This window comes from Perca fluviatilis, chromosome 20 (assembly GCF_010015445.1).
Source record: "Perca fluviatilis chromosome 20, GENO_Pfluv_1.0, whole genome shotgun sequence".
NCBI lineage: Eukaryota > Metazoa > Chordata > Actinopteri > Perciformes > Percidae > Perca > Perca fluviatilis.
In genome coordinates this window covers 35,494,818-35,522,799 of record NC_053131.1, presented here as the reverse complement: position 1 = coordinate 35,522,799, position 27,982 = coordinate 35,494,818, and the positions used below count along the sequence as shown (strand labels likewise).

Genomic DNA, 27,982 nt, shown 5'->3' with positions numbered 1-27,982 from the left:
CGGCATACTATACATGACTTTTTTCGACATACTATACTATGCCTTTTTTCGACATAATATATTATGACTTTTTTATTACTTTTTTCGACTTACTATACTATGTCATTTTATGACTTTGTTTTACATTTATTCCATATTTAGCACAGGGGAATAAGCTCAAAGGTAGAGCGCTAGCTTAGCATGTGAGAGGTAGTGGGATTGATGTCTGCATTCTCCAGAGGACTTCAGGATCCTCCCTGGTTTCTGACTGGTGTTTGTTTCTGGTTGCTTTACAACTGAAACTACAAATGATGACTTTTTTCAATATACTATACTATGACTTTTTATGAATTGTTTTACATTTATTCCATATTTTCCACAGGGGAATTAGCTCAAATGGTAGAGTGCTCGCTTGGCATGCAACATACTATACTATGACTTTTTCATGACTTTTTTCGACATACGATACTATGATTTTTTTAATGACTTTTTTTTAAACATTTATTCCATATTTTGTACAGGGGAATTATCTCAAATGGTAGAGCGCTTGCTTAGCATGCAAGAGGTAGTGGGATCGATGCCTGCATTCTCCAGAGAACTTCGTGATCTTCCCTGGTTGTTGAGTTATGTTTGTTTCTGGTTGCTTTGCAACTGAAACTACAAATTATGACTTTTTTCAACATAATATACAATTACTTTTTTATGACTTTTTTCAACATAATATACTATGACTTTTTCATGACTTTTTTCGACATACTATACTATGACTTTTTCATGACTTTTTTCGACATACTATACTATGACGTTTTCATGACTTTTTTTCGAGATACTATATTATGACTTTTTATGACTTTTTTGACACACTGTACTATGTCTTGTTTCGACATACTATACTATAACTTTTTCATTACTTTTTTCGATGTACTATACTATGCCTTTTTTTCGATTTAACATACTTTGACTTTTTCATGACTTTTTTTGACGTACTATACATGACTTTTTTCGGCATACTATACTATGACTTTTTTCGGCATACTATACTATGCCTTTTTTCGACATAATATATTATGACTTTTTTATTACTTTTTTCGACTTACTATACTATGTCATTTTATGACTTTGTTTTACATTTATTCCATATTTTGCACAGGGGAATAAGCTCAAAGGTAGAGCGCTAGCTTAGCATGTGAGAGGTAGTGGGATTGATGTCTGCATTCTCCAGAGGACTTCAGGATCCTCCCTGGTTTCTGACTGGTGCTTGTTTCTGGTTGCTTTACAACTGAAACTACAAATGATGACTTTTTTCAATATACTATACTATGACGTTTTATGACTTTTTTCAACACACTTATACTATGACTTTTTATGAATTGTTTTACATTTATTCCATATTTTCCACAGGGGAATTAGCTAAAATGGTAGAGTGCTCGCTTGGCATGCAACATAATATACTATGACTTTTTCATGACTTTTTTCGACATAAGATACTATGATTTTTTTTATGACTTTTTTTAAAAACATTTATTCCATATTTTGTACAGGGGAATTAGCTCAAATGGTAGAGCGCTTGCTTAGCATGCAAGAGGTAGTGGGATCGATGCCTGCATTCTCCAGAGAACTTCGTGATCTTCCCTGGTTGTTGATTTATGTTTGTTTCTGGTTGCTTTGCAACTGAAACTACAAATTATGACTTTTTTCAACATAATATACAATTACTTTTTAATGACTTTTTTACACACACTATATCATGACTTTTTTTATGACATTCAATACTATGACTTTTTTATGACTTTTTTTCAACATACTATACCATGACTTTTTTATGACTTTTTTCTACATACTATACTATGACTTTTTTATGACTTTTTTCAATGTACTATACTATGACTTTTTTTTCGATTTAACATACTTTGACTTTTTCATGACTTTTTTTGACATACTATACTATGACTTTTTCGTGACTTTTTTTCGACGTACTATACTATGACTTTTTTCGGCATACTATACTATGCCTTTTTTCGACATAATATATTATGACTTTTTTATTACTTTTTTCGACTTACTATACTATGTCATTTTATGACTTTGTTTTACATTTATTCCATATTTTGCACAGGGGAATAAGCTCAAAGGTAGAGCGCTAGCTTAGCATGTGAGAGGTAGTGGGATTGATGTCTGCATTCTCCAGAGAACTTCAGGATCCTCCCTGGTTTCTGACTGGTGTTTGTTTCTGGTTGCTTTACAACTGAAACTACAAATGATGACTTTTTTCAACATAATATACTATGACTTTTTATGACTTTTTTCGACACACTTATACTATGACTTTTTATGAATTGTTTTACATTTATTCCATATTTTCCACAGGGGAATTAGCTCAAATGGTAGAGTGCGTTCGGCATGCAACATAATATACTATGACTTTTTCATGACTTTTTTCGACAAACCAATCTATGATTTTTTAATGACTTTTTTTAAACATTTATTCCATATTTTGTACAGGGGAATTATCTCAAATGGTAGAGCGCTTGCTTAGCATGCAAGAGGTAGTGGGATCGATGCCTGCATTCTCCAGAGAACTTCGTGATCTTCCCTGGTTGTTGACTTATGTTTGTTTCTGGTTGCTTTGCAACTGAAACTACAAATTATGACTTTTTTCAACATAATATACAATTACTTTTTTATGACTTTTTTCAACATAATATACTATGACTTTTTCATGACTTTTTTCGACATACTATACTATGACTTTTTCATGACTTTTTTCTACACACTATACTATGACTTTTTCATGACTTTTTTTGACGTACTATACATGACTTTTTTCGACATACTATACTATGCCCTTTTTTCCGACATAATATATTATGACTTTTTTATTACTTTTTTCGACTTACTATACTATGTCATTTTATGACTTTGTTTTACATTTATTCCATATTTAGCACAGGGGAATAAGCTCAAAGGTAGAGCGCTAGCTTAGCATGTGAGAGGTAGTGGGATTGATGTCTGCATTCTCCAGAGGACTTCAGGATCCTCCCTGGTTTCTGACTGGTGTTTGTTTCTGGTTGCTTTACAACTGAAACTACAAATGATGACTTTTTTCAATATACTATACTATGACTTTTTATGACTATTTTAACTGCAACTTATACTATGACTTTTTATGAATTGTTTTACATTTATTCCATATTTTCCACAGGGTTAAGCTCAAATGGTAGAGTGCTCGCTTGGCATGCAACATACTATACTATGACTTTTTCATGACTTTTTTCGACATACGATACTATGATTTTTTAATGACTTTTTTTAAACATTTATTCCATATTTTGTACAGGGAATTATCTCAAATGGTAGAGCTTGCTTAGCATGCAAGAGGTAGTGGGGATCGATGCCTGCATTCTCCAGAGAACTCGTGATCTTCCCTGGTTGTTGAGTTATGTTTGTTTCTGGTTGCTTTACAACTGAAACTACAAATGATGACTTTTTTCAATATACTATACTATGACTTTTTATGAATTGTTTTACATTTATTCCATATTTTCCACAGGGGAATTAGCTCAAATGGTAGAGTGCTCGCTTGGCATGCAACATAATATACCATGACTTTTTCATGACTTTTTTCGACATAAGATACTATGATTTTTTTTATGACTTTTTTTAAAAACATTTATTCCATATTTTGTACAGGGGAATTAGCTCAAATGGTAGAGCGCTTGCTTAGCATGCAAGAGGTAGTGGGATCGATGCCTGCATTCTCCAGAGAACTTCGTGATCTTCCCTGGTTGTTGACTTATGTTTGTTTCTGGTTGCTTTGCAACTGAAACTACAAATTATGACTTTTTTCAACATAATATACAATTACTTTTTTATGACCTTTTTCGACATAATATACTATGACTTTTTAATGACTTTTTTACACACACTATATCATGACTTTTTTTGACATACTATACTATGACTTTTTCATGACTTTTTCAACATAATATACAGTGACTTTTTTATGACTTTTTTCAACATACTATACTATGACTTTCTCATGACTTTTTTCGACATAATATATTATGACTTTTTTATGACCTTTTCGACTTACTATACTGTATCATTTGATGACTTTTTTTTTTTTTACAATTATTCCACATTTTCCACAGGGGAATTATCTCAAATGGTAGAGTGCTTGCTTAGCATGTGAGAGGTAGCGGGATCGATGCCTGCATCCTCCGTAGGACTTCATGATCTTCCCTGGTTTCTGACTGGTGTTTGTTTCTGGTTGCTTTACAACTGAAACTACAAATTATCACTTTTTTCGACATACTATACCATGACTTTTTTATGATTTTTTTCAACATACTATACTATGACTTTTTTAAGACTTTTTTCAACATACTATACTATGACTTTTTCATGACTTTTTTCAACATACTATACTATGACTTTTTTCAACATACTACAGTATACTATGACTTTTTTCAACATACTATACTATGACCTTTTCATGACATTTTTCAACATGCTATACTATGACTTTTTTTTACTTTTAATCCGTATTTCACATAGGGAAATTAGCTCAAATAGTAGAGTGCTCACTTAGCATGTGAGAGCTAGCGGGACAGATTCCAGCATCCTCCAGGGAACTTCAGGATCTTCCCTGGTTTTTGACTTGTGTTTGTTTCTGGTTGCTTTACATCCATATGTTTGATGTGGTTCAGGTGAAGAAGAGATTTTTGTTCTGAGTTAATTGATACAACAATTTCGAAACTATAAATTATGACTTTTTTTGGAAACGCTTATTCGAACTGGGATAACAAAAGTATAAAAATAGCCTTTTAACATGTAAAAACAATTTATCTGAGGATTATCGTCAACAAGTCATGTTCATCATAGCGTGTTTACATACAGCATCGATCCTGCTAACTCTCGCATGCTATGCGAGCGCATTTACGATCATGTGTGTTACCATCATTTCATGTCAATTTCAACTTGCAAATTAACAAATTTCAGTTTGGGAATATCCAGATTAACTTCTTTTATATACATTTCTGTCTTTCAGATCAATAAGAAGAAAGTGTTTATTAGTTTATTAATGTTTTCCACCTTTAGTGATGAATTGTAGACAATATCATATTCAGAAAGAAACAACAAATGATTAAAAGTTTGCGTGTTTTATTTGAAAATGACAGAATAAGTTAAGAACACGATGAAGAAGAAAAACATGCAGCAGAGTCAAAAACTGACAAACAACAACGAAGACGAGCCCAGAGGTCCTTTATTACTTCCTCTCTTCCTTCCCCTCTTCCTTCCTTCCTTCCTTCCTGCAGACCTGGAAGAAGAAGAGGAAGAGGAAGAGCAGAAGAAGAAGAAGAGACCTCCCACTTCATGCACATCATGTCAGAATAATCAATAATCAGTGATGGACAGAAACAGGAAGTGGTTTCTCCTTTTTCACACTGAGTGAGTCTCCAAACAAAGATCTTCTCATATTTGTAGCTTTAAATCAATTAAAGTTGTTTTTGTGTCCTTAAACAACCTGAATCTTTAAAGTTCTTCTCCTTTGATTGTAAAGTTTCTGACATTTTATCAACTAAGAATGTATTTAAAATAATCAATAATGATGAATAATAAAAGCTGGTCTGGGTGAGCATTTTCAGGAGGAAAATGAAAAAGGGATGGACGGAGAAGAGAGTTCAAACGAAGACACTGCTGCTCATATGTTGATTATGTCTGATGAACATGGCTACTGTTTGAGGCTGGGTGGGGGATTTTAACTCCCAACCTCTCGCTCTAAACATAGAGATGTCTGTCATTTATATGATTGAATCAACCAGAACTGGACTGATTGTTGATTTGAATCAGGTGTGATGCAGAGACACATATTAAACATGCAGGGCAGTTGTCCGCAGCACAAGGCCTGATTAGATATAGAGTAGGTATGATCATCTTGTAACACCACGGGCTCGATTATCTGGGTGAAGACACCACTGGCTTCCTGACATTAAGTAGACAAGGGGCAGGACTGCATGGAAATGCAGAACTTTAAACTACTGTCAAAAATGTATTTCTCACTAGAACATTCAGATAATTTGTGTTCTTGGTTTAGACAACATGAAGATGCCTGTCATTTATTTTCACAAAGATTAATAAATGACTAAGTGTTGTTTACATATGTTTACATATACATATATATTTGTTTTGCATTGGCTGTAATGGTGTACATGATTGAACTCTAAATGTTGTGACATTTTTTCATGAACATCAAAGATTTAGTTTGGAAGAAATTGCAGTATTTGTTTACAGTACTGTATGCAGTCAAGTGTTCTAATGCACGGTGGACTCAGTTTTTGATAAATAAAAAACCTGAATGATAAATTTGTGGAGGACAGTCAGGATATGAAGTTCCCCGAATTTGGTGTCAATTGAAACAAAAATGTGGTAGGAGATAGTTAAAAACCCATGTACAATAGTTAGCTCAGTTGGTAGAGCAGGTGCACATCTATAGAGGTGGATACCTTGATGCAGAAGGTCCAGGGTTTGAGTCTGACCTGAGACGATTTCTTGCATGTCTCCCCCGACCCTCTCTCCCCTTTCATATCTATCTCTTCTTTCCACTAAAGGCTGAAATGCCCCAAAAGAATCTTTAAAAAAATAAATAAAATGTTTCTATTAATTTTCATTGGGAGGAGATAGTTTTAAGATTTTTGACATTTTTGAAAATAGTAGAGTGATGGACTTCAAAACTGCCACTGGGTAACAGCCGAGTACAGTTTCTGCTCTATCGGCTACAGTTGCAATGTTGTAGCATGTACGTTTGATTTGTTATAAATTTTTAAAGTTATGGATTTTAGATGGCTGCTGTAGGGCGACCATCAGGACAATTAGCACACAAATCACAAGGATTAGGTTTGGCATAGGACTGCACTGTGTGCAACGTTTGGTGAGTTTTCGTTCACTGTAACATGGATTTCTTAGGAAGATGAAGAAATAATAATGATACCGGCAAAAACAACATCATCTGTGATTCCTAGCACAAGTAAAAGTACTTCAGGAGTACTTGGCTATAAGTTGTGTTTTGTAATCAAAGAGAATATTTATTAATCATTGTTATTCGATCACGGACCTTGATGATTCTAGTGCGTGCTGGCTGGTGAGCCAACCATCCAGGCTACATTTATATTTTTAAATAAATAAACATAAATGCAGATATTTTTTCCAACAAAATCCAATAAATAGACGACACTTTTTTTCCCAATAAATATCAACGTAAAACCCTGTGGAAACTTTGAGAGATTTAGAGAAACGTGGTGGTGTTAATAATCAGTAGAGAAGAAAAGATGAGAGATCTGCCCGGATACAGACGACTCTTTCATCTCTGAGTGTGTGTGTGTGTGGGGGGGGGTTCTCAGTGTAGGGGTCGCAACCCCTCCGAGGGTCAGCGCGGAGCAGCCGAGGTCGTGGGAGAAATAAATCCTCCTTCATTAACTTACTGACGGCCGACGCGTGGGCCGACAAAACAACGTTCCTGTTCACGTCTCTATTAAATATTTCAGCATATTAACACGTCTGTCACCAGTTTTGTGAAGCTGAGAGTTTATTAAACTAATTTCAAACACAAAACTATTCATCTGCATGAGTAAAGGTTTGAAGAATTTCAGAAAGTGACTTTATCTTTTTAGCTTTAGGGCCAAATGATCTCTTTCCACATTTCTCTGGGCCTCCCTAAACAGAAAGCTGAGTTTGTGCTGAAATGTTGATATGAAACACACAGGGATCAGTTAAATGCAAAGTCACTTAAAAGGTGAATTTAAGAAGATATGTAAGAGATGTGAAAATGCCCTTAGACCTGGGAGATATTTAATCCGTCGGCCCTGACAGGGAATCTGAAATCAAGTCTCCAACAACAGAATTTAAAGGCCGCCGAGTTCTGCTCTGAGAAGATCTGTAAAACATCTCTGAGTTACTGAGAGAGGAAAGACATCCGAGACACGGCCAGGTTTCTGTCTTCTGACTCTGTCTACAATCCTTTTCTGTCCACATTAATGTCACACAATGAATCATCGTCCTGGATATTTATTTACCAGTTTCTATCAGTGTCTGAGCAAGGCAAATAGTCGAGTATTCAGTGTTTAAAAACAGCCCTAAAAACCAGTAGGTATGGCCGGGATTCTGTCCAGATTATTGTCATTGAATAAATTAATTGTCCTGGAAATAAATTAACGTTCAGATGTTTTTAACTTTAACTTTTATCAGTGCCTGAACAGGGCAAATAGTTGACTATTCAGGGACTAATTAATCCATAATCCAGAAAATCATTGTTAGGTGCAGCTTTATGAACCAGTACATATGGTCGGAGTTTCTGGCTTCATTTAAAAACCTGTTCTGTCCAGATTAAACGGGAGTTTTGAGAACGGTTTTATCCTGGAAATGGTCTTCCATTGATCCAAACTATAAAATGAATCTTTAGTTGCAGCTTTTTAAACCAGGACACTGTTTCTGTCCGCATTATCCTGGATATTAATTTAGTCCAAACGATGTTTAACAAAACTCCTACTCAAAAAGCAATATTATACAATTTAATTTCAGACATGTATTTACTATTTTAATCATATATAACCTAAAGACTTTGGTAAACTAATTTCAAGCACCGAAACAGTTCGTACAACACATTATAAGTTAAGGTTTGTTTTCAAAAGAGATTTTAGGAATTTCAAAAAGCCAACGTCAACATTTCAGCTTTAGCGCCAAATTATCTCTTCACATGTTGCTCTGGGACAGATTAGGGTCTCACTAAACGGAAAGCTGAGTTTGTTCTGAACAGTTTGATATGAAACACATGGTGGTCAGTTATATATAAATACCTTAAAACGATAAATTTAAGAATATATGTGAAAATACCCTTAGACCTCAGAGGGTTAACGGTATTATTAATAGCCTGACATTTATACCAAAATAGGCTATACGTCATGATTTACAGGATAAAAAATATGCAATTATATGTCAACTCAGACGTTCAGTCTAATACAGATCTTTGTTTCATAATCACATGTTTTAGACACTGAGACGATTTGATTTGTGGAATATTCGACTACAGCTGCAGAGATAGTTGTCAACTATTAAATTAATCTCTGATTATTTTGATAATGGATGAAACAGTTTGAGTCATTTTTTACACAGTGAAAAGAAACAGTAGTTACAGCTTTATAGTTGAATATTCAGGGGTAATCTACGAGATATACGAATGAATATAAATATATAATAGACACATGCAGCTGCTGAGTTCTCAAGATCTGTTTTTTACTGAATTCACCTGATCATCTTCTCTAACAAGATGATTGAAGTTTTTGTCATTTTTTGCCTGTATTTTCTAGCTTCTTCACTCCTCTGACAGTAAACGGAATATCTTTGAGTTCTTTTTTTACTGACCCTATCCTGCAAACTCAAAGCTCATCTTGTGCTAACGCGATGATCTGTCTGTTGTCGGCTGACACACAGAAACCTCCGACCCTTTAAACCTCTGTACGGCACCAACATTAAACTCTGGATGATGGAGACTCAGTGTGAAAAAGGAGAACACAGACCTGAGATCAGTTTGTCTTTGTGTCCGGTCACAGTGCAGAGTTCAGTCCAGCGAGTCAATCCGGTTCATCACAGTCAGACAGGAAGTCCAGGACGGCTGCATGCAGAGAGTCCGACACAACGCCTTCTCATCAACCACTTCGTAACATATCGTACCAAAACTTATGCACAACAATTCCGTAGTAGTACTTCTGACGGCAGCAAAGCAGGAATTAAGGTGAGGAAGTAGAAGAGCGCCAAATGTCCTGGTAAGGACGCAGATTGGGGGGGCAGTTTCTCCCAGGAGACCGGGGTTCATGTCCCGTAAAAAAGAAAAGGAAACAGAGAGTTTTTTAACTTTAGGGAACAAACGGAGCTACGTCACGTTCTGGGTCACAGTGGTAACCTTCAGGAAGTGAAGTAACGTCTGATTGTAACCCAAACCTCCATCTTTTTATCAACTTAACTCAGTAGTTTTGGGGTCTAAACCAAACTGGGACCGTTTCACGTTGTTAAAACCGCCAACCGGTACGAAGTGAAGTTCCGCTCCAAACGGAATCTACAGAAACAGATTTTAAACAAATTAAAATAAAACTCAGGTTGTTAACACATCTCCACCCCGATCAGTCTGCTCAAATCTGCAGATTTCCATTCTGGATCCGCGCTGAACACTGTCAAAATAAATCCACCAATTCTGTCTGGGTCTGAGAATAAATACATACGAATCACAGTGCATAACTTTCTGTAGCTAAGCGTACGAGCGGTTCATAAGAAGACAGGAAGTGCAGCGGGTACTACGAGGTGTTGATGAGCGGTCTGGGATACTGGTAGTAGGACGCCTCCAGCGGCTCGGCGCTGCGCCCGGCGCCAGCGCTGTAGGACGAGTACTGCAGCGCCTCGTAGGCCTTCAGCTCCAGTTTGTGCTGCTGCTCCGAGGACGACATTAAGTTATTGATGGAGAAGGGGTGGTTGAAGGCGTAGTGCGGGTCTCCTTTCAGATGCAGCTGGGACTCATGCGCCATGGCGTGCTGCGGCAACGACAGAGAGGACAGCAGCTGCGAGCCCGACACCTTCAGCTCCGACGGGCCCACGCCCACGCCACCTCGCAGGTCCAGACCGGGCGGCGAGGACGGCAGCGCGCCGGTGTCCAGGAGTCCCGGAGGTTTGTCTCCGCCAGGCGACGCTCGGCCGGCATCCTTCCTGCTGTCGGATTTCCCCGCCGCGGGCGACATCTTCTTATCGCACTTGAACCTCTTCTGGCGGCGCAGGTAGCAGCCGTTCTCGAACATGTTCCCGGAGTCGGGGTGCAGCGTCCAGTACGAGCCCTTCCCCGGCTTGTCCGGCGAGCGCGACACCTTGACGAAGCAGTCGTTGAAGGACAGCGAGTGGCGGATGGAGTTCTGCCAGCGCTGCTGGTTCTGCCGGTAGTACGGGAACAGGTCCATGATCCACTGGTAGATCTCGCTCAGCGTCAGCATCTTGCTGGGCGCCTGCTGGATCGCCATGGTGATGAGCGAGATGTAGGAGTAAGGCGGCTTGGCGTGCGGGTAGCTCCGTCTGAACGCCTTGTTCTCGCGGCCGCGGTTCAGTCCGCCCCCGCCACCGTACACCACGCCGGGGCTCATGGCCGGGCTGTACGGGTTCAGACCCATCGACTGCTGCGCCGATGGGCTCACGGTACCGCCCATCGAGGCCACGCCCCCGCCCAGACCCGACATGGTCGCTGGGGCCGGGCCGCCCATCCCCCCCACCGGGCCGGGGCTCAGACCGGTCCCTCCATACGACATGTTGAAGGAGCCGGCCGTGGCGCCGGCGCCGGACATGTAGCCCGACATGGAGCCCATCCCGAGACCAGAGGACATCCCACCACTCGCCATCGGAGAGTACACCTGCAGAAGATAGAAAATACTTGATTGTATAACGGACTTTGCTGTGCTAAAAGTAATAAATACATAAATGAACACTCCTAAATACACGTACATACACTCTATACACTCTATACACTCGTACCTACACTCTATACACTCGTACATACACTCTATACACTCGTATAAACACTCGTATACACTCTATACACTCGTATATACACTCTATACACTCGTACCTACACTCTATACACTCGTATATACACTCTATACACTCGTACATACACTCTATACACTCGTACATACACTCTATACACTCGTACATACACTCTATACACTCGTACATACACTCTATACACTCGTACATACACTCTATACTGCATATACACTCTATACTGCACATACACTCTATACACTCTATCACTCTATACTCATACACTCTATACTTACATACACACTCTATACACAGTATATACACTCTATACACTGTATATACACTCTATACACTCACATACACTCCATACACTCCATACACTCTATACACTCGTATATACACTCTATACACTCGTACATACACTCTATACACTCGTACATACACTCTATACACTCATATAACTATACACTCGTATATACACTCTATACACTGTACATACACTCTATACACTGCATACACTCTATACACTGCATACACTCTATACACTGACATACACTCTATACACTCTAAACATACACTCTATACCATATATACACTAGCAATATCTATACACTGTATATACTCTATACACTGCATATACACTCTATACACTGCATATACACTGCATATACACTCTATACACTCACATACACTGCATATACACTCTATAAACTCGCACATACACTCTATACACTGCATATACACTCATATACACTGTACCTACACTGTACTCTACACTCTATACACTGCAACATACACTCTATACACTCGAACTATACACTCTATACACTGACATACACTCTATACACCTCACATACACCTAATCCACTGCATATACACTCTATATACTCATACATACACTGCATACACACTCTATCCACTCGACATACACCCTATCCACTGACATACACTCTATATACTGACATACACTGCAGACATACACCCTATCCACTGCATATACACTCTATATACTGCATATACACTCTATACACTGTACATACACTCTATACACTCTGTATATATTACTCTATACACTGTGATATACACTCTATACACTCTCAGACATACACTCTATACACTGCACATACACTCTATACACTAACTCTATACACTGATACACACTCTCTATACACTGCATATACACTCTATACACTGCACATACACTCTATACACTCACATACACTCTATACACTGTAATACACTCATACACTCGTATATACACTCTATACACTGCACATACACTCTATACACTCGATACATACACTCTATACACTCATACACTCTATACACTGTACATACACTCTATACACTCTCAGATATACACTCTATACACTCGATATACACCTCTATCCACTGTACATACACTCTATATACTGCATACACTCCTATACACACTGCATATACACTCTATACACTCGTACATACACTCTATACACTCGTACATACACTCTATACACTCGTACATACACTCTATACACTCGTACATACACTCTATACACTCGTATATACACTCTATACACTCGTACATACACTCTATACACTCGTATATACACTCTATACACTCGTATATACACTCTATACACTCGTACATACACTCTATACACTCGTACATACACTCTATACACTCGTACATACACTCTATACACTCGTACATACACTCTATACACTCGTACATACACTCTATACACTCATACACTCTATACACTCGTACATACACTCTATACACTCGTACATACACTCTATACGCCCATATATACACTCGTATATACTCTATACACTCGTATATACTCTATACACTCGTACATACACTCTATACACTCGTACATACACTCGTACATACACTCTATACACTCGTACATACACTCGTACATACACTCTATAAACTCGTACATACACTCTATACACTCGTACATACACTCGTATATACACTCGTACCTACACTCGTACCTACACTCTATACACTCGTACATACACTCTATACACTCGTATATACTCTATACACTCTATACACTCGTACATACACTCTATACACTCGTACATACACCCTATCCACTCGTACATACACTCTATATACCCGTACATACACTCGTACATACATTCTATCCACTCGTACATACACTCTATATACTCGTACATACACTCGTACATACATTCTATCCACTCGTACATACACTCTGGAAGATGAATTTTTTTTAAGTCAGATATTTTTTTGCCTTTCAGACTTCTGTGACATATTGCAATATGAAGCCAAAACATCCAATCCAAACTAAATACTATTTTACAAACCCCAAACTCTAAGAAGTATCTGTGTATTATCAGTGTTATGTTGGTATACATAGTTGATTCACAGTTGTGTTTCTGTTTATTTACATTTCTAATTGTATAATTTGTGCTCCGACAACTTTAGTCAGCCACCGAGGTTTTGGGAGATTAAAGGAGTCCACAATTTCAAACGTTTCCGTTGCTTTGTACGACTTATGTGACACTTTTTACTAAGTTTTTGTAGTTTTTTTGTGATGTTTTGTTGATTTTTTTAAATCTTTTTGAAGTTGATTTCAATGTTTTTCAGGAGTTTACTAACTGAGCAGTTTTTTATGAGATAATTGTATATAACAGGCCTAACAGAACATGTTCTGTATTTTAACTGAAGCTACACACATACTTTCTGTTTTTAATTACTGGGCAAAGAATGAGCTTCCAGAACATTTTCTCTTATTTTACAGATTTTTTCTTATATGAATCAGGATCATCTCAACAGCTAATGTGTTAGAGAATGAGACCGTGTTAAAGCCAGAAGCTCCAAAGTTTAAATCTACATAAATCTATATTTATTTGTCTCCTGCTGTGTTCTTTAACTAAATAAATATGGCAACAATTATTATTTTAAAAGCTTAGTATGGTATTTATAAAGCTGCTGAAACAAGCGATTAATAAAGTTTATCTTCTCCCCCTACACCTTATCATAGTTCCACTTTATTATGTATATATATATATGCATAATAAAGTGGAACTATGATGCAGGGATCAAACCCCCGGCCACCTGAGCGCTCTCCCACCGAGCCACAGACGTCCACCCTGAACGTAATTACACCCCCACACACACACACACCTCCGCCCGTAAACAGCGTGTACACTGGTGTACACGCCTTATATTCATATTTACTGCAAACATTACAGTATATGTAGATTATGGCAATAAAAGCTTTTAATTATGGGCTCTTGCCAGTTTGTTTTGATATTTGAACTGTCTGTATTAAATGATCGTAACCCTGTTTTATAAATAAAGTTTATTACTCCTTCACCTTTAACCTCTTCCTGTTTGAGCCTCGTCTCTCTGGTGATGTGTGGAAATGATCATGTATACTGTTGTGTTTTGACAGTATTATTATGAATATTTTGCTGTGTTTGTAGCTGTGTATTTGTATTAAAGGTTACTGTGTGTAAAACCTTTGTCCCTAATGTTTTATGAATAAAGTTTAATGTTGCGTCTTTCTGGGTAACGTGTCCAACATGTTGCTTTTAAAAGATGCTTTATCAATAAAGATGCATCTTATTAACTGATGTTTTATTCTGAATGATTTGGGGGATAATTTTCAGATCAGAATATTCCTGTCATGATTTATGGATCAAAACTAAACAAAGAGTTCAAACATTAAAGAAATCATCTTCATCATTGATCCCTAAATAATAAAGGTCTCATTTAAGGCGATAAAAGCCCAAGCTTTTACTTTGAAAATCTCTTCATTACCAAAAGATGAACATGATGATCCGAGAGGTCCTCTTTGATCCTGATCAGCTGCTATCTGATAATATTATATTAGATATGTGTTATTATATATTATATATTATATTAGATATGTGTTATTATATATTATATTAGATATGTGTTATTATATATTATATTATATATTAGATATGTGTTATTATATATTATATTATATATGTGTTATTATATATTATAACATTATATTAGATGTGTTATTATATATTATAGCAGATATGTGTTATTATATATTATATATTATAGCAGATATGTGTTATTATATGTTATAATATTAGATGTGTTATTATATATTATATTAGATATGTGTTATTATATGTTATATTTTATATCAGATATGTGTTATTATATATTATATTAGATATGTGTTATTATATATTATAACATTATATTAGATGTGTTATTATATATTATAACATTATATTAGATATGTGTTATTATATGTTATATTTTATATCAGATATGTGTTATTATATGTTATAATATTATATCAGATATGTGAGTAAAAGACTAAATGACTTTTGAAAATACTACCAAATTAAATCATATTTTGAGTCTTTTTAGTTTATTTGATATTTTATCATATTAAAATCTAAGCAGCCTATATTCTATATTAGTAACTGATTAAAATCTAAGATATTGAATGTTATTTTGAGACATTTATTTTTTTAATGTTTTTATTTCAACAATAAAAAAAATAAGATTTAAATATAAAAGCCTCAACATGATGATTTAAAATCAGTATTTCTATTTTTTTTTTTAAGATTATTTTTTGGGCATTTTAGGCCTTTATTTGACAGGACAGCTGAAGAAATGAAGGGGGAGAGAGAGAGGGGGGAATGACATTAAGGAAAGCAAAGGGCCGCAGGTCGGAGTCAAACCCGGGCCGCTGCGTCTAGGAGTAAACCTCTATATATGGGCGCCCATTTCTACTTTAATATCAACAACAACTAATAACAACTGATATTTATATCAAATTTAATAATAAATCAGTCAGATTTGGCCGATTTATTTCGTTTTTTTCAGGAAACAGAACGTTTAATATGAATTAATATCATGTTTAATATATATATTAAAGGTATACTAATATTATAATATTAATATGTACAGCCCATCACTGGCTGTACAGCTGCAGCTTTCTGAAAGAATCTCAGAAATAAACATGATTATTACGTCACAACTGTCTGATTTGTATTTCTTTATTTTTCCATTTTATGAACCAAACTCCTGTCAGAAAAGACGCAATTTAAGAGTTTGGTTTCCGGGTTATTTTTATTGAATGAAAATGTTTTTGAGTCGGAACTGAATGATTGGCTGATGAACTGAATGTGTTTTTTTCTAGATTTATCTCTTCTCTTCTTTTCAAAAGAAAGTTTAAAACCCGAAACTGAAACATAAAAAACCAAAACTAAAGATGAATAAAACGTAATTAAATGTAAAGATTTGATCTGGCGCTTTTCCACCAGACTCCCGTTCGAAAAGAAGCAGTTTTCGAGCGTGTGTTCCGCGGCCGTTTCCTCTTATATTGTTCTATGTCATTCACTCACAGCGGTGGTGAAGTGGTGAAGGACTGACTGACGGCTTTCAGGTTTCTCTTGTTTTCTTTTCAGATGAAACTGTGGGATTAAATATGATTAAATATGATTAAATATGTCTTTAGATGCAAAAACAGAGTCTGATATCAAACGGGGCAGACGGGAGAGATTTGTCTTCAGATCTCAAAGATTATATATTATTATAGTTTCATTACTTTAATAACATTTCATAAACCAGCCTCCTGTTCAAAAAGACGCACTTTTAGAGTTTGATTCTCGGTTTATTTGGCTCATTAATTGATTTTTAATGTTTCCGAGTCTGGACTGAATGGGATTTTCCTGATTTCTCTTCTTTTATCTTCAGATGAACATTTCTAAACTGAATCTAAAACATGATAACACAAAATATTCAATAATTTAAACATTAAATGTGAAGATGTGACGACGCCAGGCTGCGGTTAGAAAAGACGCATTTTTAGAGTCTGATCCGCGGCTGCTTCTTTATTTAATAATGAATGGTTTAAATATGTTATCATATAGTTATAATATGCTTTAAACTCTGGACGGAATATGTTTGTTAGTGTACAGATTGATCTGGTTTTATTTTAACATTATAACAACAAAACTATTAGATTCATTAAAAGTCGCGCAGCCGCAGAGCGGCTTTCTTCTCCTTTTAAACAAATGTGTAAATATGATCAGCTGTCGGTTAGTTTAAAGATTTTAAGTCAGATTCTTTCATCTTTTAATTCATCAAACCGAGTAGTCATAAAAACTAATACAATACAGATTATTCTTATTATTGTTATTCTTATTCTTATTAATGTTATCTTTGAATGGATTTAATTTAAAAACAGGCAAAAAGAAAATCAAATAACTTCTGTGTGTTTCAGTTTCTTTTCTTTTCTTTAATCTTCTGAACCGAAACTAAACATTTTAACAACGAAACTATTTAAATTAATTAAACATTATTTAAAGATGTAACCTCCTGCTCCATCAACTCAGACTACACAAAGAATTCAGCTGATCCGGAGCGCTCTGGCCCGGGGTTTGGCCCGGATTTAGTCCGTGTCTTGCACAGGTTTTGGCTCAGGTTTGTCACGGATTTAGCCCGGGTGTGACCATATAGTTTGTCCTAGTTTTGCCCTGATATAGCCCCGTGTTTAGCCCGTGTGTTGTGTCGGATGTGTCCCTTGTGTTGTCCCGGTTCTGGCCCTAACAGCAGCGGTAAAGCGGGCGGACAGTGACCGACCTCCTCGCTGTAGTATCCGCTCCAGTCCGGAGCCTCGTGCCCTTCCATCTTCACCGCGCCGAGCATGACGGGAGCGCGCGGCCGGAACTCTGATCCCGCAGGTCCCGCTCCTGCTGTCCCGGTCTATCCCGGTCTGTCCCGGTCTGTCACAGTGTGTCCTGGTCCAGGTGGAAGCGTTCCGAGCCGAGCCAGGAGAGAGAGTGAGGAGGTGAAGCTGACCTGCAGACTGATGTGATACTCCTCCTGCAGGTCCAACCCTCCACACACACACACACACACACACACACACACACACACACACACACACACACACACACACACACACACACACACACACACACACACACACACACACACACACACACACACACACACACACACACACACACACACACACACACACACACACACACACACACACACACAGAGACACACACACACACACACACACACACACACACACACACACACACACACACACACACACACACACACACACACACATACACAAACACACACACACACACAGAGACACACACACACACACTCACACACACACACACACACACACAACACACACACACACACACACACACACACACACACACACACACACACACACACACACACACACACACACACACACACACACACATACATACAGACACACACACACACACACACACACACACACACACACAAACACACACACACACACACACACACATACACACACACAAACACACATAGACACTGACACGCACACACACACATACACAGACACACACTCTGAAGCCTTCAGAACATTATTTAACCTTTATTCATTATTCATAGTATTTAATTATCTTTTATCTTCATGTTTTTGTTCATTTTAAGGATTATATCAGGAAGTAGAAACCTGCAGAGTCCGACCCTGGTCCTGGGCCTGGGTCTTTCTGTCTTTCTGCCCCCCCCCCATGAAGACCTGCAGGTAACTCCTGGCAGCGCCTTCACAAAGGTCCAGTCATCAGAATCACAATCAGAGAGGAGTTTACTGCCCCAGTAGTGACACGTACACGTAGAATGTGCCTTGGTGATTGGTGCTCACACACACACACACACACACACACACACACACACACACACACACACACACACACACAGACACACACAGACACACACACAGAGACACACACTGTGGCTTTATCCGACATGTATGCACACCCAAACATAGGATTCCTTCTCCATCATGCCTCTGTGTTGTATGTGGTGACGACAGTTGTTTAGACACCAAAACGACTCGTTAACTGGCTCAAACTTTCTCCTTCAAACTGTTCAGGGATCAGCTGTTTGTGACTGAAAAACACAAAGATATTCAAACTGAAAGAGTGTGATTCAACTCCAGCTTGTTGTATCAGGTAGGAACGGGTCATGAACCCCGGTCTCCTGGGAGAAGGTCCTGTGTTTGAGGCCTTTTGTGTCTTATTTTGGTGATTTGAGTTGCCGGCCCTTTAAGACCAGATTCTGGTCTGTTTCCTGTGTTTTTCCTGCGGTCGATTGGTTCCAGTCTGCGGCTGTAAAGCTGCTAATAAGCGAGTAACAGAGCGGAACATTTGATTACTGCTCGGCACTTTCACACTGGATTATCTGGATCAGCCTCTGGATTAAAGGACCCTTACACCCAAATATACTGAGGGGAGAGCAGAGGGGATAGGAACCTATCTGCAGCATTCAGGACCACTAAGACTTTAAACTACATGTTCTGCTGTTATATACAGCGGGGAAAATAAGTATTGAACGCGTCAACATTTTTCCCAGTAAATATATTTCCGATGGGGCTATTGGAATGAAATCTTCACCAGATGTCAGTAACAACCCAAGTAATCCACACATACAAAATAAATCAAAACATGTATGTCCATGACAAAAGTTATGTGTAATAAAGTGGAATGATAGTGGGAATAAATATTGAAAACATGAAGAAAAATGGGTGTAAAAAGGCATGGGAAGCCAATAAACCAGCTGAAATCTGTCTGTATTTAGGAAGCAATCCTGCCCCCTATTAGTGCACATTAATATCAGATGGATTAGTCCTAAATGATGGCCTATAAAAAGGTTTCTCATTACCAAGGTGTCACTCAAGAAGCATTTCATGATGGATAAAAGCAAAGAGTTGTCCCAAGACCTTTACAAGCTTCTTGTAGAAAAAAGTACCGATGGCATTGGTTACAGACGAATATCTAAACTTCTGAAAGTTCCAGTGAGCACTGTTGGAGCCATTGTCCCGAAATGGAAAGAACATCATTTCACCATTAACCGGCCACGACCAGGTGCTCCCCGCAAGAATTCTGACAGAGGAGTCCATAGAATACTTAGAAGAGTTGTGGAAGAACCAAGGACCACTCACGGAGATCTTCAGAAAGACCTGGAAGAAGCAGGTACAGTTGTTTCAAAGAAAACTATTAGTAATGCACTCCCCCGCCATGGCCTGTATGCATGCACGCCACGCAACACACCATTGCTCAAGAAAAGGCATGTGGAAGCTCCCTTAAAGTTCGCTGCACAACATCTGGACAAGCCAATGACATACTGGGAGAATATAATCTGGTCAGATGAGACCAAAATTGAACTCTTTGGCTGTCATAGCATACACCATGTTTGGAGGAGAAATGGCACTGCACTTCACCGTAAAACACCATACCAACAGTGAAGTTTGTAGGTGGGAGCATCATGGTGTGGGGCTGTTGTGGGGCACTGGCAGACTTCATATAATTGAAGGAAGGATGAATGGAGAAATTGTGCTGAAGATGAAAACGAGGTTGGACATTTCAGCAAGACAAGGATCCCAAACACACAGCCAAGGAAACTCTCTATTGGTTTCAGAGAAAGAAAATCCAGCTGTTAGAATGGCCCAGTCAATCAGCCGACTTGAATCCAATTGAAAACTTCTGGAAAGATCTGAAGACCATAGAAAATGCCCCGGAACCTTCAAGATTTGAAGACTGGGAAAAAAATCACAGCTGAGCAGTGTGTGCGACTAGTTTCTTCATACAGGAGGTGTCTTGAAGCTGTCATTACCAACAAAGGCTTTTCTACTTAAGTATTAAATAAATTTCAGCAGGTGTGTTCAATACTTTTTTCCTGTGTCCTTTCACTTTATTACACACAACTTAATGTATGGACTCATTTATTTTGATATCTTTGTCTGTGTGGATTACTTGGGTTGTTTCTGACATCTGGTGAAAATGTCATGCCAATAACCCCATCAGAAATATATTTACTGAGAAAAATGTTGATGCATTCAATACTTATATCGTAATCGGAGACTTTATGCACCGATCCCATACCACGTAATTTATCTCTGAAGAAAATCTACTTAAAAGTAGTTTATTTATGTTGTTTTTCCGTTATGACTCCCTGCCAAACTGGATAATTACTGCTGACAGGAAACACCAATGAAGAAGAGGGAGATCCCCGCTGACAGGAAAGACCAATGAAGAAGAGAGAGATCCCTGCTGACAGGAAACACCAACAAAGAAGAGGGAGATCCCTGCTGACAGGAAACACCAACGTGGACAGGAACTCCAGGTCCAGGTTCAGCGGCGTGGCTGGTCTGCAGTCTGGAGTAGAGCTGAAGATCTTTGGTTGGGTTTGGTCTTAATTTCTATCATTTTACACGGGCTCGGTCTGGCTCAGGCCAGGCTTGGGACGGGCTCGGGTCGGGCTCGGGCTTATGTTCCAATTCTTAAATGAGCGGTCAGGTGATGCATTTGATTAGCGTGAAAAAGGATGCTGAGGAGATGAAACGGAGGCTGGCCTCTGGCGATTACGTTTTGGTTGCACCGGCAAAGAAAACAAAGTCTGAGGTGTTGAAAACTTTTGACCATAATGAGAATAATGAGCTAGTGAGTCAAATGTGAAATACGAAAGATGCAACATTCTGTTAAAGTACGTATTAAGTGAAATGTATAAATGACTCATTTTTGACAAAAGGCAAAAGAGCTGTGTGTGTGCGTGCACACATTCGAATAATGTTGGGCTGTAAACGGGTTCAGGCTTTTAAAAAGCTGTCAATCAAAATGTAATAATGTAATGTTGGGCCAAATTCTGTCGGGCTCAGGCCTTGTTGGGCCGAACTTTTAAGGCCCGATTACAGCTCTAGTCTGGAGTCTGTCAGTCTGAGTCTGGAGTTCATGGACAGGTAGAAAGGTGAGTCCCTGTGAGCAGGAACAGGTAATTATGACTCAGAAGCTTTTAGTTTGATAGATTTACAGTAAGAATCCTGAACCTCCTCTTCTTCTTCTTTGTCTTCAGGATGTGAGAACCGCAGACAGGAAGCGTCAGCGCGGTGCGATGAAGTCATCACAGTGCCCTGAACATATCCAGGCTTTTAAGAAGTACGTTTTCAGTCTCATTAGCCTCTAACTGTCAAACAGGAACATAAATCACACCACACAAGTTCACAGATATCAGGTTGCTCTGGAACTCTTTCAGAGGAAACTAACGAAGACAGATATTTGTTTTATAATGTGTACGATATATGATTATCAGAAACTAGTTTTAGACAGATCACGTCAACATCAGTAAATATTGTTTATTGTTATCAGCCAAAAAGTTCATATCGGTGCAGCAAGGTTTAAAGTCTCAGACACGCACACACACAGACACACACACAGACACGCACACACACAGACACACAAACACGCAAACAGACACACACACACACACACACACACAGACAAACACACACACGCACACACTCACACACACAGACACGCACACTCACAGACACACACACACACACACACACACACACACAGACACACACACACACAGGCACACACACACACACACACACACACACACACACACACACACACACACACACACACACACACACACACTTCCTGCTGTGAGTCCTGACTGTAGATGACAGGTAACCTCTTACCTCTGGTTTGGAGATGAGTCAGGCCCAACGCATGGTGGTTAGATTTGTGTCGACTTGATCCCGACTCACTCTGACATCACTGCCAGGCAGTGATGACATCACTGCAGGGCAGCGATGACCTCACGAGGTCGAGGTGGCCACAGTTTTTAGACCTGGTGCATGATGGGAAACGCCTGGCTCAGCTGATCTAACAGCTGATTGGTTCAGAAGTAGGCTCGTTGGAGATGAGCGGCAGCCTGTAAAGAGGGGGTCAGCAGCAGGGGGCGGGACAAAAAGCTACAGTCTGAGCAGGAAGTCACAGAAACACTCACATCCTGTTAGATCCAACAGACTGTAGATGATTGTAATCTGAACGTAAACGTCATTGTTAACAGAAGAAATCAGGAAAGTTAATTATTATTAAAATGTTCTCATATTTCCACCACATATGCATATATGTATATCTAGGCCTATGTGTGTTTTATGATTGTTGTACACATGTTTTTTCGTGTGTAAAGCACTTTGGTGCAAACGTCTTTGCTTTTAAAGTCCAATATGAACTAGAACTTTCTGCAAGAAATGTTGACAGTGTGCCGACTACTTGGTGCACATCTGATAACACTAGCTAACAGTAAATCTGCTGTTTGACAGGTTCTACAGTAAAGAGTCTCCCTGATAGGAGGAGGTGTTTGTGTTTGGTTATTCACAGTGGCGATTTTAGATCCTTTTTAGGGGGTCTCAAGCGAACTTGTCTGTTAGTGACAGAGGACAAACAATTATTCAGTATTTTCGAGAAACTCTATTCAAACTTTAAAATGTTATAGTAGTATTCAACTTTAAAATCACATTAATACTTTTTGAAATATTCAACCTTTGAGGCTTTTAAAAAAGCCCTTCTTACATTTTTACATCAGTGTGTTTTGGATAAAATGTTCAGACTCAGAGTGGGGAATCCAACTGACTGAGGAGCAGCAGACGCTAATTTATTTTTACTTTGCTATACCATCCACAGTTTTAACTGTCATACATTATTTTTACATCAAAATGTAGGAAATGTTGTGGCCTTTCTAACAATGTGCTTAGGGAGGCAAACTGACTTTTACATGAGGAACAGTGAGCTTCCAAGTGAAGCCATATCCGCCATCTGCCACACTGCCTCCTGTACTAAATCCTACCAGAAATACCAGGAGGAGAAGAGAAACGGGCCCTTTTTGCTAGCTACTGTCCTCATAATTCTCACACAACACACACCATAATTGCACAGGATGATCAGCAGGGTATCATATCTCTCACAGTGTTAAACATCAAGCGATAGGAGTTAGGATTTTTGAGCTAGAAGCAGGATTATCTAAGGTGCGCTACAGTCTTGTCTCTGTGAAAACAGCTGTTGTTGTTGAGGCCTGAAGTCAGTTAGGAGTCAGTCAGTTGGTCAGTTAGTCAATCATGACATCATGTTAGCTGACAAATAACACCTCCTTTCTTTCTCTCCTCTTCTTGTCCTCTCCTTTTCTTCTTCTCCTCCTGTGGCAGTACGTGTTGCTAAAGTGATGCGCACTGAAGGAGTGGAGGAGGGAGGGGGAGACAGTATGTTTAAAAGGTCAAAAATGATGATTATACCTCTCAAGTTTGTTCTGTATTTCAAAAACTGTGGGTCCGAATGGCAAAATATTATCATCACCAGAAAGATAAAGGTCTGGCGAACACATTGATGTGTTTTTTATGTTTGGGGTCTCAAATATATGCGATACAGAGCAGGCAACAAACTTGCGTCATTCCAGATATTTTTTTTCATTGTTTCTATCGGCAGTTGGTATGAACAGAGCCAAAAGTTTAAGTCCGGTGGATTCCATAGTTACATGTCTAAGACCAGAACAACATTTCCTACATTCTGACCAACTATGATGTATGAAGAGTGAAAACTGTAGGAGGGAGAGATCAATTTCTTTGGAAAGATTTCAGAGAATCGTACTGCAGCTCCCCCCTCTGTCCTCCCCTCTAACTCTCAACATTCTGTCCCCATACACACACATTGGAAAATCTGAAACGGTCTGAAAACTGGACGATACATAAACTGTGATTTCATAGAAACCGTCCTTGATATCAGAATGGAAAATTTCCTGCCATTTTTGGCGATTTCGAGAAAACCGCTCGGCAAATCTCTTAGGCCGCCTGCACACAGCCTGCATGGCGTGAGCGTGGCGTTTCTGTTGCGTGTCAGCTGCGTGGTGTCTTCTATGTCTTTACACACCAGAAAGGTGTCTGACGCGGCGCTGCTGCTGCTAGCCTTGTCTGGACACATGGATGTTTCCCATAAACATAAACATAAATATATACTGATCTGATTACAGCAAAGACAACGTCGGCAGTATTGACGGCAAAACAGGCTACAGAATATTTCCTTCTGTATTGACAGGTGCAATATTTGAAAATTGATAATTATTTATTATTATGTTTTTAAATTACATTTATATCTTCATTTATGTCAAAACCTAGAGACTTTCAAACATCAAAATGTCATTTATTAAATGTATTTGTGTCAAAATGACATATAAACCCGTTTTCGGCGCAGCTCGAGCCACCCCTGAGACGTGCATGTTACCCAAGCAGTGTGCAAGCTCTAACCTGTTACCATGGGAGCACAAATAAAAATGGACACACCACGCAGCCAGTGTGCACGCGCCCTTACAAGACACATAGCACCACATTCCCGATCATTACACACATTTTGATGTATTTATGTGCATGTGTTGGCAACGCTCCATGACCAGTAGCAGGACTAAAATGTAGCGGAAAATGAAGAATAATAATAAGTGTGGGGGATAATAGTCATTGTGCCGATGTTCTGCAATAGCACACTGAATAAAATAAAGTATAAACTGCTGTTGGTGCATCAGTGTGGTGTAGTCCTGTCATAGGTTAGGGTTAAGGCTGGTGCTCCTGTTCTCTGGTGGTGTGGGTGAAGTTACTGATGAGGCCATGCTGCCCTCTACTGGATGAAAGATGCTGATACAGAGAGGGTATATCCTGATAATAACTATTTGAACAAGTAAAAACTAAATCATTCAGACACCAGATGTTTTCTTTATATTTGAAATACTTTTAACGGAAGGATTCCATTCAGTGGATGTTCCTTCAGTGTTGCATGATGGGATAATACACATTAAAATCTGCTCATTCACAGAGTTTCACCGTTTATTGAAGATGATTTATTTCCTCTGAACAGATAATAAAGAAACATTTATCACAGATCTTCATCATTTCAACTCTCTGTGTTGAACCTCCAGCAAACACCTGAAAGTACTTTATTAAAGTAGTACTAGTACTACATTTCTGTGTTTAGTGTTTTGTTCTGTCATATATTAGTAATTAATAATTATTGCTCTGTGTGATTTCAATACATTTCCGTTTAGTTTTCTCGCTTGTATTTATAGTAATAAAACAGTTTATACATTAATGTGACATCCCTGCAGCATACATATTCTGATAGCCCAGGTTCTCCTGACAGAAATGTTTATAATGTGATTGTGCATAACAAGGTTAATCATAATCATGCGTTCCATTTGAATTTGGAGGTCAGATTTTCCAAATCACGTCCCCTGAATCGTATTTCAGAGTTGAGAGCTCAGACAACCTCGCAGTACCTCTGAATGAAGACATGGCTTAGACAACAGTTAAAGGGAAGTCGAATAATAAAATCCATCTGCATGTGAGATGAGATCCTTGGAGGTGTTACTCTGCTCTCTATGCTCCTTCCTCTTCAGTCAGCCCTCCTTCAGCTGCAGAAAAAAGCCGCTTATAATAAACCAGCACAATGTTCCTCGGTTTGTCCGGCTTCTGCCCCCTGCTGGCCTAGAGAGACATGACAGCACACAGATGTGACTTTCTGCATCACTAATAATAATAATAACAATAATAATAATGTCTGTATAAGAGAAGCCCAAACATCTGGATGGCCCCCTGGTGGCTGGCTGCAGTATAGGTCAGGGGAACGGTTCATCTCAAAATGTTGGCACCGTTTTGCTGCTGTTGTTTCTCTGGTTTGGTGGGCGTGTCAGAGATTTTACCCAATCAGCAGCGATGTGTCTGTAAACTTGTGGTAAATAAACATGTTGCTTCATTTGTTTGTATTTCACAGACACTCTTGGTTGCTGAGTTTGAAAACTGTATTCACAATTCGTGTTGCAACATGTTTGATTGTGTTTTTGGTTTAGGAGCCTTGTTGATGATTTTGCTGAATCAGTCCACTGCTACATGTAGCTACATGCTAACGTCCCTAATGTCTCCCCACATCTTCTGGAACATGTCCAGTTGTGTAGTTTTGGGTTTAGAAGCACGTATTGGTGATTAATAATGGTAGAAAGTGATGCTATGCTACGTTACAGTCAGTCTTCAGCTGTAATGACGAACGGGAAGCCCAAGTGGTGACGCCTGTGCAGTGTGCTCAGGTGTTGATGTTGACATATCTAGCAGGTCCGATCTAGCATCTACTGATATTTTGGCTTCACTTTGTACAGCGGGAGGAAGTTGAGACGCAGCGGCCATTTTAGATACATTGTTCTAAACAACAGGTGTGTGTCCGTACCTTATAGTAGAAGTAAAGGGCAGTGATCACCAACAGCAGAGTCAGAGAGAACATGACCACTCCAATGATAAAAGGCCTTCGAGTAGATGGATCTGATGATGGATCTGATGGATGTGATGATGGATCTGATGGATCTGATGATGGATCTGATGGATGTGATGATGGATCTGATGGATCTGATGGATCTGATGGATCTGATGATGGATCTGATGGATCTGATGGATCTGATGGATCTGGTGGATCTGATGGATCTGATGATGGATTTGTTGGATCTGATGTTGGATCTGATTGATCTGTTGGATCTGGTGGATCTGATGGATCTGATGAAACACATGGACAT

At 38.7% G+C, this 27,982-nt stretch overlaps 1 protein-coding gene and 1 long non-coding RNA gene across 3 annotated transcripts; both read right to left on the bottom strand.

Moving 5' to 3' along the window:
- Nucleotides 1–10,197: 10,197 nt before the first annotated feature.
- foxa1 (forkhead box A1) lies at nucleotides 10,198–18,310 on the bottom strand. Of its 2 annotated transcripts, XM_039784978.1 has the most exons (3): nucleotides 18,155–18,310; nucleotides 17,888–17,893; nucleotides 10,198–11,417 (listed from the first exon to the last, which is right to left on the bottom strand). In XM_039784978.1, the coding sequence occupies exons 1-3, from the start codon at nucleotides 18,218–18,220 to the stop codon at nucleotides 10,323–10,325; spliced, it is 1,167 nt and encodes a 388-aa protein (XP_039640912.1). In that variant the 5' UTR covers nucleotides 18,221–18,310; the 3' UTR covers nucleotides 10,198–10,322. The 2 variants fall into 2 exon arrangements, with proteins under 2 accessions (XP_039640912.1, XP_039640911.1); XM_039784977.1 differs by lacking the exon at nucleotides 17,888–17,893.
- Nucleotides 18,311–26,234: 7,924 nt separating this feature from the next.
- Nucleotides 26,235–27,779, bottom strand: LOC120548645. Its single transcript, XR_005637227.1, has 2 exons — nucleotides 27,643–27,779; nucleotides 26,235–26,909 (listed from the first exon to the last, which is right to left on the bottom strand). It is a non-coding gene; the product is annotated as an uncharacterized LOC120548645 (long non-coding RNA).
- Nucleotides 27,780–27,982: the final 203 nt, after the last annotated feature.